Consider the following 16340-nt stretch of genomic DNA (forward strand, 5'->3'; position numbering starts at 1 on the left):
GTTTTGATAGTCTGTGCAGCTGTACTTCTGAGCATTGCTTGATCCATCTGGAACATAATGCAAATTCCCAGTTTCTATCCTGTGAACACAATTGTAATAAGAGAGGTGGGAGCCTGGAAGCAGCTGTAGCAGAATAAACTGCTGCAAGTACCTGTTCCAGTACTTAAAGGTGGAGGTACAAAGGAGATGGAGATTCCCAATTTAAGAGGAGTCCCATGGACAAGAGAAGGGGCAATGGGCACAAGTTGCTCCTGGGGAGATTCTGTTTGAACACAAGAGGAAGATTTTTCACCATGAGGACAATCAGACATTGGAATGGTCTCCCAGGGGAAGGGGTGGATTCCCCCACTTTGCAAAGCTTGACAGGGTGCTGAGACATCTCATCTAATCAATATTAGAAGGGTTGCACCAGATGATCCTTGAGGTCCCTTCTAGAATCATGGAATTGTCAGGGTTGGAAGGGACCTTTAAGATCATCCAGTTCCAACCCCCCTGCCATGGGCAGGGACACCTCCCACCAGATCAGGTTGCTCAGAGCCCCATCCAGCCTGGTCTTGAAAACTTCCAGGATTGGGGCTTCCACCACCTCTCTGGACAACCTGTGCCAGGCTCTCACCACCCTCATCGTGAAGAACTTCTTCCTAACTTCCAACCTCAATCTCCCCTCCTGCAGTTTGATTCCATTCCCCCATGTCCTATCCCTCCCTGACATCCTAAAAAGTCCCTCCCCATCTTTCCTGTAGCCCCCTTTAAGATACTGTAAGACCACAACAAGGTTTCCTTGGACTCTTCTGTCCAGACTGAACAACCCCAACTCTCTCAGTGTCCTCACAGCAGAAGTGCTCCAACCCACTGAGCATCCTCCTGGCCCTTCTTTGGACACATTCCAGCACTTCCACATCTTTCCTGTAATAGGGGCTTCAGACCTGGACACAGAACTCCAGGTGGGGTCTCATGAGGGTGGAGTAGAGGGGGAGAATCCCCTCCCTGGACCTGCTGGCCACACTTCTCTTCATGTAGCCCAGGATACAATTGGCTGATAAAATTCTAACCTGACATTGAATGAGTCTGTGACCCTGAAGTAAGGTATGAAGCACTGTCAGCACTGTTTTTACTGATGGAACTTGTGTAGATTTATTGATTAAATGAATATCTCCTTGATAATCAAACAGCAAGATGTCTGTATAGGAATATGGTTTAAAGTGTTTAATATCACAACACTAGAAGCTTCACAGCTTCACTAGTTAATGTATTTCAGCTGCTGTGTGGGAACTTTCAAGACCACTTTGAGCTTCAAAATGCAGCTCAAAAATATCTGCTTTGTAGTACTTGTAGAAATGAGCAAAGCAGGAAAACCATGCAGCAACATCAGTGGAAAAGTTATAGACAAACAAGACAAAGAACCATATTCAGGGCCTCTTAGTTAATATCATAACTGACTCTTCACTTTTTTCTACTGATGCCAGAAGCCTTTACATTCTGTAGCCTTGACAAAATAGAAGTATTGGGACTTTTACCTTTCTTCCATCTCTTTTGTCCAGCAACAACAAACTTGGCTGTTGCTGATATGCAACTAAAAATGAGTATTTTCTTTGTATAATGTTCTTACTCATGTTGCAGTTTTCTTGCTGCAATGGATACTTGCTCATGGCAAAAAAAGAAAACAAAAAATTGGGAAATAAGGTTTCAAAAGCATTTGTTCATGCCTTCTGAGCCCTGAAGGGTCTTTCTGTGTTGCTGTAGGTGTTTGACAGTACTCATGGAACTCCTCTTTGAGTGTTTACAGCTTTTCTCCTCAGTGTAAATACAAATCTGTGCTGCTGCTGTAGCTACCTTGTTCTTCCCTACATTTAACTTTGAAGTAATTGCACCTCCAGCTTCTGGTTTTGTTCAAGTGGTTTTAATTATTATTTTGTAGTAAATTATGCAGCCATTTTCCTAGAAGATTTCAGCAGGATTCTTCTTTCCTCACAACCATGTCTAATTGATTTTCCCATGTCCTTTCTGGCATGGGACTACTGAAGTGCTTGTTCATAGAATCATAGAAAGATTTGGGTTGGAAGGGATCTTCAAGCTCAACCCTCTCCCATGGGCAGGGACCCCTCCCACAGCCCAGGTTGCTCAGAGCCCCATCCAACCTGGGCCTTCAGCATTTCCAGGTGTGGGGCAACCACAACTTCTTTGGGGAACCTGTTCCAGGCTCTCTCCACCCTCAAATTCCAGAATTTCTTCCCCATCTCCAACCTCAATCTCCCCTTTCTCTCCAAGTTTTAACCCATTTCCCTTCTCCTCTCCCTACCCCCCCGTGTCCAAAGCCCTCCCCCAGCTTTCTTGGAGCCCCTTCAGATATTGGAAGGTTGCTCTGAGCTCACCTGGGAGCCTCCTCTTCTCCAGGCTGAACAACCCCAATCCCTCAGCCTGGCTTCCCAGGGAGCTGCTCAGCCCTCTGAGCATTTCAGTGGCTCCTCTGGACACCTTCCAGGAGCTCTGTGTCCTTCTGATGCTGGGGACTCCAGAACTGAACTCCAGAACAGGACTCCAGTTCCACTCTTAGTTTCATCCTCTCTACTCACCATACAATGAAAGTCTATTTGTGTTTGCTTGGGTCAATGTTTGAATGAGACAGGTGTGAACTTCAGAGGGTCAACCTCGACTTGAGATATTCCCAACCTTTTAGCAGTTTACTGAATCTGATTTCATCTGGAACTGGAAGCATATGTGTGTAAAACCACTTTCTACTCAGATTCAAGAAATCAGTTTTGGGTGCTTTACCAACCCTCCTAGAACCAGATTTTTCCCTCTCTAGTTTCCTCAGTGCCTTCATGGCTTTCAGATTTTCTTTCAGCCATTTTATTCCTGCTGCTGACTGGCATAACTTACCCTTGCTTGTGCTGTAATAAGTTTTAAGAAAGGGAAAAAATCCTTCTTGAATTTAGGAAAGCAATTATAGCTTTTTATTAATGATTTCTGCTGTGTTCTTAAAGACATGAAGCCAGAACTAGTCTGTACAACTCCATAACTCAAAACCTTTGGCTGTGGTCAGGAAGTCTGTACAAAGGAACAGAGAATAAGTTATATTCTTAGGGATACTGAATTGCAGGTACTTTTTCAACCATCAGGTAGGAAAGAGGCCTTTGGGAAGCTGCATTTCTCTCTCTCCAGTTTGTGGTGTCCATCACTGCAGGTAGAGTCTTTCCCTATATAGCATCTATTTATTTATTATATATATATATTTTTTTAGGAGCTAAATCCTGACCACTTGGCACAAGCAAAACCTGTTTGTGTGTTTACAGATCCATGTGCCTGTATCTAATAAATGTTGTGGCAGAGACAGAGTCCCCTTTCAAAGGACAAACTTTAAACATCTTGCGAACGGAAATGAGGAGCTGAGACAGATGCTGATACAGTGCCTCTGCTGCAATATGATGCATGATGTATTGTGCAGCTCTCACATATACTAAGGTGGAACCTTATTTTTGGAAGAATGGGAGGCCTGTGACTGAGACAGACAGAGAGGGACCTTGGAGTCTGGATTGCCAGGAAGCTGAAGAGGAGCCAGCAGTGTGCCCAGATGGCCAAGAAGGCCAATGGCATCCTGGGCTGGCTTAGGAACAGCGTGGCCAGCAGGTCCAGGGAAGGGATTCTGCCCCTGTGCTCAGCTCTGGGGAGGCCACAGCTTGAGTCCTGTGTCCAGTTCTGGGCCCCTGAGCTCAGGAAGGAGATTGAGGTGCTGGAGCAGGTCCAAAGGAGGCAACTGGGCTGGTGAAGGGATCCAGCAGAAATGCTGTGAGGAAGGGCTGAGGGAGCTGGGGGTGTTGAGGCTGGAGAAGAGGAGGCTCAGGGGAGACCTCATCACTCTCTCCAAGTCCCTGAAAGGAGGTTGGAGCCAGGGGGGGGTTGGGCTCTTTTCCCAGGCAACTCTCAGCAAGACAAGAGGCCATGGTCTCAAGTTGTGCCAGGGGAGGTTTAGGTTGGACATTAGAAAGAATTTCTTGATGGAGAGGGGGATCAGGCATTGGAATGGGCTGCCCAGGGAAGGGGTGGATTCTCCATCCCTGGAGCTATTTCCAAAGAGCCTGGATGTGGCACTCAGTGCCATGGGCTGGGAACCACGGGGGGAGTGGATCAAGGGTTGGACTTGATGAGCTCTGAGGTCCCTTCCAACCCAGCCAATTCTGTGATTCTGTGAAGACAGTTGTGACAGGAGATGTTGACATATGGTCTGCATTTCAACGTCTTCTGTATGGACACAGCCTGTTGAGGCAGGAAAGAAATCTGTAGGCAGGGATTGTGGTAATCAGAGTACAGCTCTGACACTGTTGGAAAATTAGCTGGAGCTACTCATCCACTAAAAGAAATGCCTTTTTTCCCTATAATCCATCACGTTTCTGACAATGCTGCCAGGTGGTTTGACCTATGTAGAATTTGCTTTATCGTGTGGAGAAAGTTCTGGGGTTGTGGCAGTTCTGGGTATTTGTGTGATGAGGGCTGGTATGGAAAAGCTTTGCAAGATGAAGAATTGCTGTTAGTTTTGTTGTTGTTTTGATGTCTCTTGTGCAGTGAACACTTTGGGCTCCTATGTTTGGGTTTGCTTTTTGCTTGGATTTTTTTTGTTTATTTGGGGTTTTTGGTGGGTTTTTTTGTTTTTTTGTTTGCTTGTTTTGTTATGGTTTTTAGCTTCCAGAAACTTGTTCACAGCATCCAGAACTCAGATTCTTTTGATCTTCCAAAGGTATTAGAGCACAGATAAAGAACAGAGCTTTATCTCATGGTCTCTTACAACCCCAGCCTGTTACTGACTAGACTCAGAGACCTGAAGACTTGCTGTAAATTGCATCCCTCACTGTTTCTGTGCATGAAGTTTATTCAGTGATGGATTAGAAGGTTCAAGAAAACACACTGCATGCCTAAAACACAGATAAATTGACCTTAGCATCTTTAGAGCTAAGGGCTTTTGTGGGCCAGACTTGAACTTGGTGTTATTGCTGCCTTAAACTCTACCAAACATCAAAATCTATGAAGACAGATTTAAAGTACATTTAATGCAAGCCCATTTTTTTCTTCTACCAAAAATGCATGCTTGTAGTCAAATGGAAATTTTTTTAATTCTTAAATTAATGTTTTTCTTTACTTTTAGGATCACTCAGGTACCCTGAAGAATAGTCTTCTCCAGGTGGATCAGAACTGTGTTCGTAACTCTTATGATGTCTTCTCTTTGCTTAGGTAAGTGTTTGGAGAATATTATGTGTAACTTCTTTAGCATTTGTAGAAAAAATATTAAAAAAAAAAAATCTTCAGGACTGGAATGCACAAAGGAGATATCTGGGAAGTGCTGATTTATCTCTGGGAGCAAGGAGATGGACTTTGTTGCATGTTCCTTGCTCTCTAGGCTTCTGCCATGTGGACATTTGAGCATTCTGAACCAGAGCTGGCTCTGGAATGAGCCCACAGACTTGCCTTGGGAATGTTGGAATCATAAGCTCTCTGCTAAGCCCCTACTCTGTTCTCCTCAGCAGAAATAAAATTAATTTAAATAAGAACAATTGGGGGGAAAAAAAGAAACTTGCCCAAACTTAAACTGGTAGAATGATTCTCTGGTTGGAACAAATACCTAAGTGTGTTTGTGTGTGGGTTTTGTGTTTGTTTTTGTTTGGTTTTTTTAATGTTGAATCACTGAATTGAATTTACCTTCTTCATAATTCTCCATTGTGATGCAGAAAAGAGGCTCTGCACAGTCAGGACCCAGTGACCCCAAAACCTGTGCACTTCTGGGTGGTTATTTAGGTGTCTGGTGGTGAAAACCACAGAATGCTAGTATGAAGATAAACAAGAAAACCTTTTCCAGATCTTCTTTAATTATAACAGTTAAAAAAAATGTTAGCTGTGGGGAAATGTAATTGTGTTTTTAAACACTGTCTGTAAGTTGGGTTTGAGGAATTTGTATTTAGGGGACATTTAACAAGCCAGACTGTTAAACTTCATTACTGTAGAAATGGCAATAGATGTGCTACAGAGGAGAAAAGGAAATGTTTGATGTGTTTTCAGAAATCTTTGGAAAAATGCATGTGGTTTTTCTATCAGTTGTAAAAGTTGAATCCATTTGATGATGTTAACAGTAGGTGTCAGTGTTGCCTGTGTGAAGCATCAGCTCTGTCTTCTATAGTGAGGAGAGTGGTAGGAAAAATTAACTCTCAGTTGCTTATTCAGGAGTCTTTGTTTTATAAGGGCTCTTAAAATTTTAATGCACTATTTCTTCATTCTGTAAAGTATATTCAGACTAAAGGCTGCTTTCTAAATGTCTGTATTCTGTCCTTCTACTCAAAAGCAATCAGGGGGCCTGTAATGAAGCTCTGGTTTCATTCTGGTGTCATCCATTAGAAGAGAACTCTTACACTACTGAACATTAAGTCTTTGTTAAACAGAAGAAAATGTGTGTTGGTCATCCTGAGTGCTTCTTTCATTCATTTGTCTCCATTTCTTTTCCACCTCTTTGTAGTATGAAGCACCCTCCAGAAAAAACACTCCCTGTTACACCAGCCAGTCATGAATTTGACTGACTGGAGCTCTTAACTCTTAGAATCACAGAATCCTAGAATTGTCTGGGTTGGAAGGGAGCTCAGAGCTCCTCAAGTCCAACCCTTGATCCACTCCCCCCGTGGTTCCCAGCCCATGGCACTGAGTGCCACATCCAGGCTCTTTTGAAAGAGCTCCAGGGATGGAGAATCCACCCCTTCCCTGGGCAGCCCATTCCAATGCCTGATCCCCCTCTCCATCAAGAAATTCTTTCTCATGTCCAACCTAAACCTCCCCTGGCACAACTTGAGACCATGGCCTCTTGTCTTGCTGAGAGTTGCCTGGGAAAAGAGCCCAACCCCCCCCTGGCTCCAACCTCCTTTCAGGGACTTGGAGAGAGTGATGAGGTCTCCCCTGAGCCTCCTCTTCTCCAGCCTCAACACCCCCAGCTCCCTCAGCCCTTCCTCACAGCATTTCTGCTGGATCCCTTCACCAGCCCAGTTGCCTCCTTTGGACCTGCTCCAGCACCTCAATCTCCTTCCTGAGCTCAGGGGCCCAGAACTGGACACAGGACTCAAGCTCTGGCCTCCCCAGAGCTGAGCACAGGGGCAGAATCCCTTCCCTGGACCTGCTGGCCACGCTGTTCCTGAGCCAGCCCAGGATGCCATTGGCCTTCTTGGCCACCTGGGCACACTGCTGGCTCCTCTTCAGCTTCCTGGCAATCCAGACTCCAAGGTCCCTCTCTGTCTGTCTCAGTCACAGGCCTCCCATTCTTCCAAAAATAAGGTTCCACCTTCAGTAGTCCCATGCCAGAAAGCTCTGGTGGCTCCTGTTCAGCTGCTTCCTGGCAATCCAGACTCCAAGGTCCTTCTCTGTCTTGTCTAACCTGAACTGTGGTCCTGCTCCCCAAAGTGTCTGACTCTAAAGCTGACAAGAAGTGAAGATTTCAGCTTAGCTAAAGCTCCCCTTGCTGGATGCTCACCAGTGCTGCTTGGAACCCTGATTACTGGAGCCAGGTGCTTTGCTCACTCTTTGGGAAGGTGAGAGTCCAGGCACCATCTCTGAGAGTTCCTGGGCATGCTGTTGGGTGTAGCTCCTGTTTACCTCTAAGACTTCCTTCTTTCTTTTTTGCTTTGTCCTTGTTCAAAGGAACAATTTTTCCAGTCCTCAGCACCAGCCCTGCTGCTGCTTGTATTTCCTGCTCTGGTTTGGACTCAATGATTTCTTGAGGTCCCTTCCAAGCCCTAACACTCTGTGATTTCTGGGATATTTCAGTGGATTCTACACGTCCTGTCAAGGACTGTGTTGCATTGTCTGGTTCCAGAAAGAGTTAAAAGTTTTAATTTGTGATCATACCTCGGTGCTATTTTTTTCCTTCTTAACTGGGAAAGTTCAGGAACTTCAAAGTTCTCTCTGTAACCCTGAATCTTTTCCTCTCATTTTAACTCTACTTGTTTACAGCAACACTTTCTCTGATTTTTTTACCTTTTGATATCTTGCTCAAAAAGCTGCTGATAGCATTTATTTCTTTTAAAATCATCTCTAGCCTCTTTTTTTCAGGTGCTTTTTTTCTCTTGCCAAGCAGTCTGGTTTGCCACCTCCTCCAGGAGCCTGAGCTGGAGTAACTAGTCCATGAATTCTTTCTGAAAATCGTTTTTGTGGGAGCAAATTCCTCTTACAACCAGAAAAAGAGAGATGGGTGTAATTTAATGTGTGATTCCTTTGACAGGACACATACTTTGGGAGGAAATGAATTGGTGTCTGCCTGCTTCTGTCCATTGGCTGTAAAGAGAATAAGGGAGGTGTCTACACTGTCAAGGCTTGCACCTGGTCACATAAATCCCACATTTTGAAGGCTTCCTCCTGATACCATATTTGCAATAAAAGTTCATGAGTTGCACATGTGGTTTCTTAATGTTTTCAGGAGTCATGTGGATATGAAGAATGGTTTGTATTGGCTTTGTTTAAACTTCTTAGAAATAGAAGCAAGTCCTGGTGATGGTGGTGTCTGCATCAGGGTTATTGTGATGGTATTGTGCTTCCAGGTGTGACACAGCCACTGTGGTCGTCTGGACAGTGTGAAAATTAATTCAGAGAGAAGGTTCAAGCTTAACTCTTGAAAAAACTTCAAAACAAGAACTTAGGTGGTTGGTCTCTGCTATCAGAACTGCTTTTTGGGGAAGAAATTATGATTTTTTTTTTCTCAAAAGAAGTGAACAGTAAAATTTTCTGAAGCTTTAATGAAAAGCATGTACTTGGCTCTAATTGATGATGAAAAAAAATGAATTGGGAATGTCAGAGTGTGTGAACAGTAGAAAATTTTTCAAGTCTTGGATTAAAATAGTGCCTGTGTGCTCAGATGCTTAATTACATGGATTTACAAGTTGATTAAGGAGGAGGAAAAGTTTAAGTACCCAGACAGCTCAGCTTTACACAAGGAAGTTCTCGGCACCTCTTTAGCTCCTGAGCCTTCTTGTTTTGGGGCAGGGACAAGATCCTCAGGCAAACAGAGTGGTGCTAAGAAGTTATTCATGCCATATGGAAATGACAAATGTGTTTCCAGCCACTTAATTTAAAAAAAAAAAAAAAAGGCTAACTAGCAAAAAATTAAACACCCCAACTGGAAAGGTAAAATTTTGAAGTTTTTTTGTCCCTTGGCCATATTGTCAGATTTCCTGGAGAGAGGTCACTTAAAGGCTTTCTAAATATTATGTAGCTGGTAGTAATAGGTTATACAGTAACACATTTCACCTTTCACATAACACTCAGGATGGGCCAAATACATCTGAGGTCATGTTCTGGACATGTCTCTATAATCAAGCCCTCAGCACGTTTGCAGCACTAATGGGAATAGATTTATATTTAGTATTCTTAGTTTTGTATCCTTTCTTTTCCTTAAACTTTGAAAAAGAGGCCTTTCAGTATTAAATGGTGTTAGGAAGATGGAATATGCTGGCAGTCAGCAAAGAAGGGGCTTAAAATCCTGTATTTTAAACCTTTACTTCAGTTCCTAACTACAATCAGTAATATCTTGTATTCTACAACAGCTTTTTGTGGTATTGTGACATTTAGAGCCATTGGCTGCCAGTAGCTTTTGTTCCTCTAAGTCTGTGAGTGCCTGAAATCCTCCCAAATTGTGCCTGGAGACAAATAGTGCTCTAAGAATTAGTGAAAACTTCCCCTTTGAAGTTTGGCTTCCTATATTTTTATCTCTCCAGTCAAAGCCTCTTTCTCCAGGGTTTAACCATTTCTTTAGCAGAAAGGATGGCAAGTTTATGGTTTTTGGTCAGCCAGTCAAGGCATATTGAACACATTTTAATTGTAGTTTTGTTTAAAATACTGTGTTTGGAGATTGTTTTGGTTTGTTTTTTGTTTGTTTTGGGTTTTCTTTGGTTGGTTTTGGTTTTTTGCTTTTTTTTAACACCAACAGATTCTGATACTGGAAGACTGAGTGCTGGAGAGAAGGAAAAGACCAGCTCCAGGCAATCACTGTAATATTTCTAACTAACCTGGCTGAAGTTGATTTAAATAGTACTTCTAGGTGTTAAAGGACTCTGCTCCTGCCACATGTTTATCTGACCTGGTGGATTAAATCTTGAAAGCCAGAGAAACTCCAGAGATAGCACAGGCTGTGCCTTCATTAAACATCCCAGGTTCTCCCCATCCTGGTGAGAAACAAGTAAATTTGGTTCAAGTGCCCATGACAGGTAAACATGAATTTTCACACCAGGTCATAACTAAGTGAATAATTTTCCTGTGTTTCACACCACAGCCATGGTGGGCCAGGTTCAGAGATTTTAAGTGGCCCAAGATTGCCAGTGACACACTGCTCTGAGGAGGATCAGAGCTCAGCTTCTTAACTAGCAACTAATTACTGCTTTCTAGGTTAGGGCTTCAAAGAAACTTGGATTTCACTGTTTGAATACATGACAAGTAGAAACAGAAGTTCCTAGAATTTGATTTAAATACCTTAAGTGTGCCCTTCTTCTTGAGATGTCAGTCTCTCCCAGGTTGGGGATGCTTTAAGTGAAAGCCTGCTCTCAGGATTTGTCATTTGCATTACAACATGTTCATTTAAAAAAAGAGTGGATGTCTTGGCAGCAAAGAAAGATTATTTAAAAATACAAATGTAGGCAGTGTTTGCAGTCTGAAATTTTGAGATGTGGGGGAAAATCCATTCTTTTAAATGACCAAGACTCAAACATGGAGACAATATAAAATCAACTTTTGTTCAGCTCTTCTTGTCTTAGGAAAGAGGCTTTTAAACAAAGACATTGCTTGTGTGTTGAAATTATTCCATGTTTATCAGCACTCAGTGAACAAACAACTTCCACAGGGTGATCTCTGAAAACAAGAAAGAGACAAAGGGACACAGCTTAAGCAGTTGTAGTGCTGAAAAACTTTATCAGTAGCTCAGGGTCCTTTTCCTGAGACTAAAGAGTCATTTGAATTGCACGTGCTAAATCTAGTAACTGCCTTTGGGCAGCTATTTTTAACACATGGAAATTATGTAAAACTTGAAGCTGTTTTCCATAAGCTGAGTGGGGAATGAGGGAGTGAGTGAGTGAGGTCTTCATGGGTTGTAGCTGCTTTGTGCTGAGGTGTCTTGGGACACAGTGACCTGTTAACAGGTAAGGAGAGGCACAAGGCAAGTCAGAACAGTGCCTGAGTGTTCCATCTTGCCAGCCTGTAGCTCAGCCAGACTTTGGAGTTAGAGACATCTGTTGGGGTGAGAAGATCCTATGAGGAGAGGCTGAGGGAGCTGGGGGTGTTGAGGCTGGAGAAGAGGAGGCTCAGGGGAGACCTCATCACTCTCTCCAACTCCCTGAAAGGAGGTTGGAGCCAGGGGGAGGTTGGGCTCTTTTCCCAGGCAACTCTCAGCAAGACAAGAGGCCATGGTCTCAAGTTGTGCCAGGGGAGGTTTAGGTTGGACATTAGAAAGAATTTCTTGATGGAGAGGGGGATCAGGCATTGGAATGGGCTGCCCAGGGAAGGGGTGGATTCTCCATCCCTGGAGCTATTTCAAAAGAGCCTGGATGTGGCACTGAGTGCCATGGGCTGGGAACCACGGGGGGAGTGGATCAAGGGTTGGACTTGAGGAGCTCTGAGGTCCCTTCCAACCCAGCTAATTCTATGATTCTGTGATTCTAAGGGAAAGCAGGAAGAAAATGTGCTATCTCTGATTTTGAAGGGTTGTACAGCAGCTGATCACAAACCCAGAGGGGAGCCACACAAAGCTGTCTTTTGAATTTCACTTTTTGAAGGTCCTCGACTTCCACCCTCATCTCCAGGAAGGAAGGGAACCCAAGGGAGCTGTACAGTCAGTAGGATTCAGTCTCTGGCCTCTGCAGTTCTGACTGCATAAAAATAGTGAGTTGTTCTTTTTGCTACCCTCTTCCTTTCAGGATGCTGGGAGATGCTAAGGGGAAGTATGAAAGATTTTATTTTTTAAGCTTTAAAATCTCTACCGACAGCCTTTTGTTTTTTAAGTCTTTTGTTCCTAGCTTTTTCCTTTGCTATTTTTTTTTCTTTCCTCAGAGAAGAATTCCAACTCATAGCCATGACCAAAGCCTTTCCAAATGTTGTAGATACAGATGTTCCTGCAGTAGAAACAGTGCCACATTTTGAGGTGGTGGCAATATGTGGCAAGAAAAGGCTGTCACTTCCAGCCTGGTGCTCTTACAGTGCCTTGTTCTACTCTTTCCTCTGAGTATCTCAGCAGATTGCAGCCTTTCAGTCTTTAGTGTTGCTACTCTTGCTGCCATCACCCCCTTCCAGCAGATGTGGAAATACACCACCTCAGGAGTGGAACAGGAAATAGGATTCCTCTTGGTCTGGGTTGTGCTTTTAAGTCAGTAAGTTCTGCTAAAACTTCCCTTTGCTAGTGATAAGTGAGGCTGCTTTTCTGTGATGGCCAGGCTGGATGTTTCTAACTAGGAAAGATTTCCACCTGGAAGACTTGGCTCCCAGTATTCTAGAAGCAGCCAAGACAAGGCAGGCATCCCCTTGGCTTTGGACATGAAAACCCAGGTGTCCTAAGGCCAGGATAAATAAATATGAAGTGTAATCAGACCTCTTGAGTGCCTCTGTATACTTGAATAAGCAGCACTGAAATGGATGAACAATAGAACAAGTGTCATCTCTCTTGGCCTAAAAACCATGTGGGTTGGAATTGTGGGGTGGTGTCTTCCTGGGAAGTAGCAATGGAGATGGAAACTAGGGATCTGAATTTTATTTTTTTTTTTTACTTAAGAGGTTCCTCAGGGATTTTGATCTGTGAAATCAGACTTTCAGACAAATCTGTTCCCAGGAATTTTACTTGTGTGGTGCTAAGCTAAATGGAAACTGAGGCTAATCAGTCATCAGAAGAGTCAATTTACAAGCCTGGCTTTTGCCAAAATCTGTAGCAGCACGGGTCATAGCAAGCTGAAACAGTCCATGAAGCATAAGAGAAGTGGTTTGGGTTTTTTTTCCTGTGGTAACTGCAGGAATAGTGGTCTTCTGCTGCTGCTCTTCAGCTTTCCTAACATGTTGTATGGAATAAAATGCTCCTGGTGGGCATAAGTGGAATATTGCAAAATCTTGATCAAATTTGGTGTCAGAGAACTCCTGGAGAGAAGTTAACACAGAGCTCTTCAGAACTTCAGAAACAGCTTTCCTTCTTTCTTTGTGACAGCAAGTAAAAAACCATCTTAATGAAGCAATGTTCAGTTCCATGAGAAGTCATGACCTGGTCCTTCTCCTTTTTCTGGCTTTTTAAAGGTTGGTGAAAACCAGAAAATGCCACTTACCTAATATCTTGTGAACAGAGACATGAATTAAGAAGGAAAATTTTATGAGCAGTGGCACTGGGACTCATACTTAAGTTTTTTAATTTAAATGTCCTGGATATGACTGTAAGAATGATGCTGCTAATTACTGCATCTTACAGCCTGGGTAAAGAATTAAGTGAATGTCTCCAAAATACTCAGAAACACCCAGATCCATCAGGGAAAGTCAGTGCTGCATTTTGACTACAATAAATACAACAGATTAAAGATATCCCATCAGGGAAAATTACAGAATGGCAAGAGCTGGAAGGGACCTTAAAGATCATCTGGTTTCAACACCTCTTGCATGGGCAGGGACATCTTTCACTGGACCTCATCCAACCTTCAGCACTTGCAGGGATGGGGCAGCCACAGCTTCCTTGGGAAACCTGTTCCAGGGTCTCACCACTCTCAAATTAAAGAATTTTTTCCCAGTGTCCAACCTAAATCTCCCATCTTCAAGTTTGAAACCATTTCCCCTTGTCCTCTCCCAACACACCCATATGCAGAAGAATCCCAGACAGAGAATGGTTTGGATTGGAAGGGACAGGGACACCTCCCACTAAGACCACCCCAAACCCCATCCAACCTGGGCTGAGACTCTGCCAGGGAAGGAGCAACCACAGCTTCCTTGGGCAACCTGTTCCAGTGAAGCTGGACTTGCCATAAAACTCCATACAACAGGAAATTTTAACATTGGACTCATGCAAGATAATTGCTGGCATTTTTGCTGCCCTTTTATAAAGACATGTAATGATAGGAGAAGAGGGAATACCTCTGGAATAGGGTTAGATTTTGATATAATGAAGAAATTCCTGTGAGGGAGGTGAGACACTGGCCTGTGTTGCCCAAAGAATCTCTGTCTGCCATCTGCCTGGAGGTGTTCAGGACCAGGTTGGATGGGGCATGGAGCAACCTGGTCTAGTGGGAGGTGCATTTAATGAGCAATGAAACCACCAGGCACAGTCAATGTGGGCTCTCAAAGGGAATTTCCTGTTTAATTTGATAATCATAGAATGCTTTGGGTGTGACAGGACCCCCCTGCATGGGCAGGGACCCCTCCCACAGCCCAGGTTGCTCCAAGCCCCATCCAACCTGGGCTGAGACACTGCCAGGGATGGGGCAGCCACAGCTTCCTTGGGCACCCTGGGACAGGGGCTCAGCACCCTCACAGCAAAGAATTTCTTCCTAATTTCTTCCTCAGTCTGAATAAATTCTTTAATCTCTTTGATAATCAAAAAGAGGGCAGAGTGGGGAATGTATCTGTGACTGAGAAGGTACAAATTACACCTGTGAACTTCGTGCCCATCCCTTTGTCCGAGGAAAGGTTTTGCTTCTTTGCTTAGCAGTAAACTTTAATGTGAATTTGGGGATGGTTTCCAGGAAAAAATGCTGCAGTGTGCACCTTGAAAACATGAATCACCTGAACACTGACTGGTGTTTCTTCTCCTCTCTCCAGTGGGTAAGACCTGTGCTCAGTTGTCACCAACACCTTATCAGTTGTGTGGATTGCAATTGGAAGAACAGTCAACTTGAGAGCAGCTGTTTCCCTTTTTGGGAGGAGCCTGTAACCCATTCAACCTGAACTTGTGCATCTTGCTTCTCAGTTGTGCAATGAACTGCAGTCCCAGCCTTGCTCATTGTCTCAAAGAATTGAATCTTAATATAAATTAAGCTTTATTTTCAAGTCATCTGCAAAAGGCTGTTGGGCTATACCAGTGTCACTGTCCTGGTAGGAGTAATCTTTACCTATTTATGCCTTTCAGGAATTTGTATTTGGATAGAATTTACCTTCCTGCTATATACATCAACCTGACTGTGATTCTGTCTGTTGCCCTAGCAGCAAGGTTTCTGTAATCACAAACTGATGAGCACAGATATAAAAAAAAACCCACCCAGCTTTCTCTGTTATTTGCCACAAATACATTTGTTCCTTGAATAAAAAAAATCAAGTTGTAAATCCATCCCAATGTTGGAATGAAGTCTGGGTATTGGAATAACCAGACAAGGGACATCTCAGGTTTTGTGACTTCACTTCTGGAAAAAATAGTTTGTGCTTCTCATTAAGACTCTCTTCTTCCATTCATGCCCCATGTGTATTGGAAGTAATCTATATCCTAGCTAACTTCTTCAATTTTGCCTCAAGCCAGCACCTCCTCTCCTGCCAGTCTCACAGACATTTTTTTCCTTTTCTTCTCCATTTGCAAACACCTCAAAGCATCCACTGTTGCCATGGACTTGATTATTCAAACCCTTAATTTGGGTATTACACATCTAAGACTCAAACTCTTTGAAAGAATGATGGAAAGAGCTTCAAGAGCACTGACTTGTTGGAGTTTCTTCCAGCACTGGCTTGTGTAGAGGTTTAATGCCATAAATGACTTGCATTTTACTCTCTTCTTACTCCCTACTGTCTTCTCTCACCCTACATCAGCTTGACAAATTGTAGGTATAGGTTTCTGAGGAAATTGGGAAAGGGGAGTACATGAGTTTAACTTAGAAAAATTTTTCTTGTGGGAAAGCAGATGTAGCAAATGATGGTTTAAGGAGCTATGTAAAACATAGCTGGCTGGCACTCTCCATAATCTAATTTTTGGACAGATATTAAGTAGTATGTGTTCCATTGTTTGCATTTAATAGGAAAGTCTTGGATTTTTTTTTTTTTTCTTTAATAATAGGTTTGGGTATTTTACTTCTAGGATCCTACATCTTGCTTCCTGCCAGAAGTGTTCTGTTCTATATTCTAAATCCCTGGTAGTAATTCTCAGTTTAAATTTAGCCTCATTGTAAACTAAGGTTGTTCTGGCATACAAGACCATAGGCATTTATTTCTCTTGTGAGAAGTAGCTGTATTATGTGACTGCTGTAATCAGTTGATGTATTTATGGCTTAAAATTCTGCACAGGAACAATCCAGATGTGTCTGAGAGAAGCAAATAGATATTTGGAGTGTATGATAGAACTACAAAATCATGTATCAAATGTCTAATAAAGTTGAGAGGCTTTCATGAATGTAAAT

At 43.1% G+C, this 16340-nt stretch overlaps 1 protein-coding gene across 1 annotated transcript in view; it reads left to right on the forward strand.

Annotated features, from left to right (window-relative positions):
* The window catches only part of UVRAG (UV radiation resistance associated), a 106019-nt gene that overhangs the window by 26818 nt on the left and 62861 nt on the right, over positions 1–16340 (forward strand). Inside the window, exon 6 of the mRNA XM_071764176.1 lies at positions 5138–5223. Within this exon, the coding sequence (XP_071620277.1) occupies positions 5138–5223 (86 nt within the window). The remainder of the gene's footprint in view (positions 1–5137; positions 5224–16340) is intronic.

This window comes from Heliangelus exortis, chromosome 1, assembly GCF_036169615.1.
Source record: "Heliangelus exortis chromosome 1, bHelExo1.hap1, whole genome shotgun sequence".
NCBI classification, from domain to species: Eukaryota; Metazoa; Chordata; class Aves; order Apodiformes; family Trochilidae; genus Heliangelus; species Heliangelus exortis.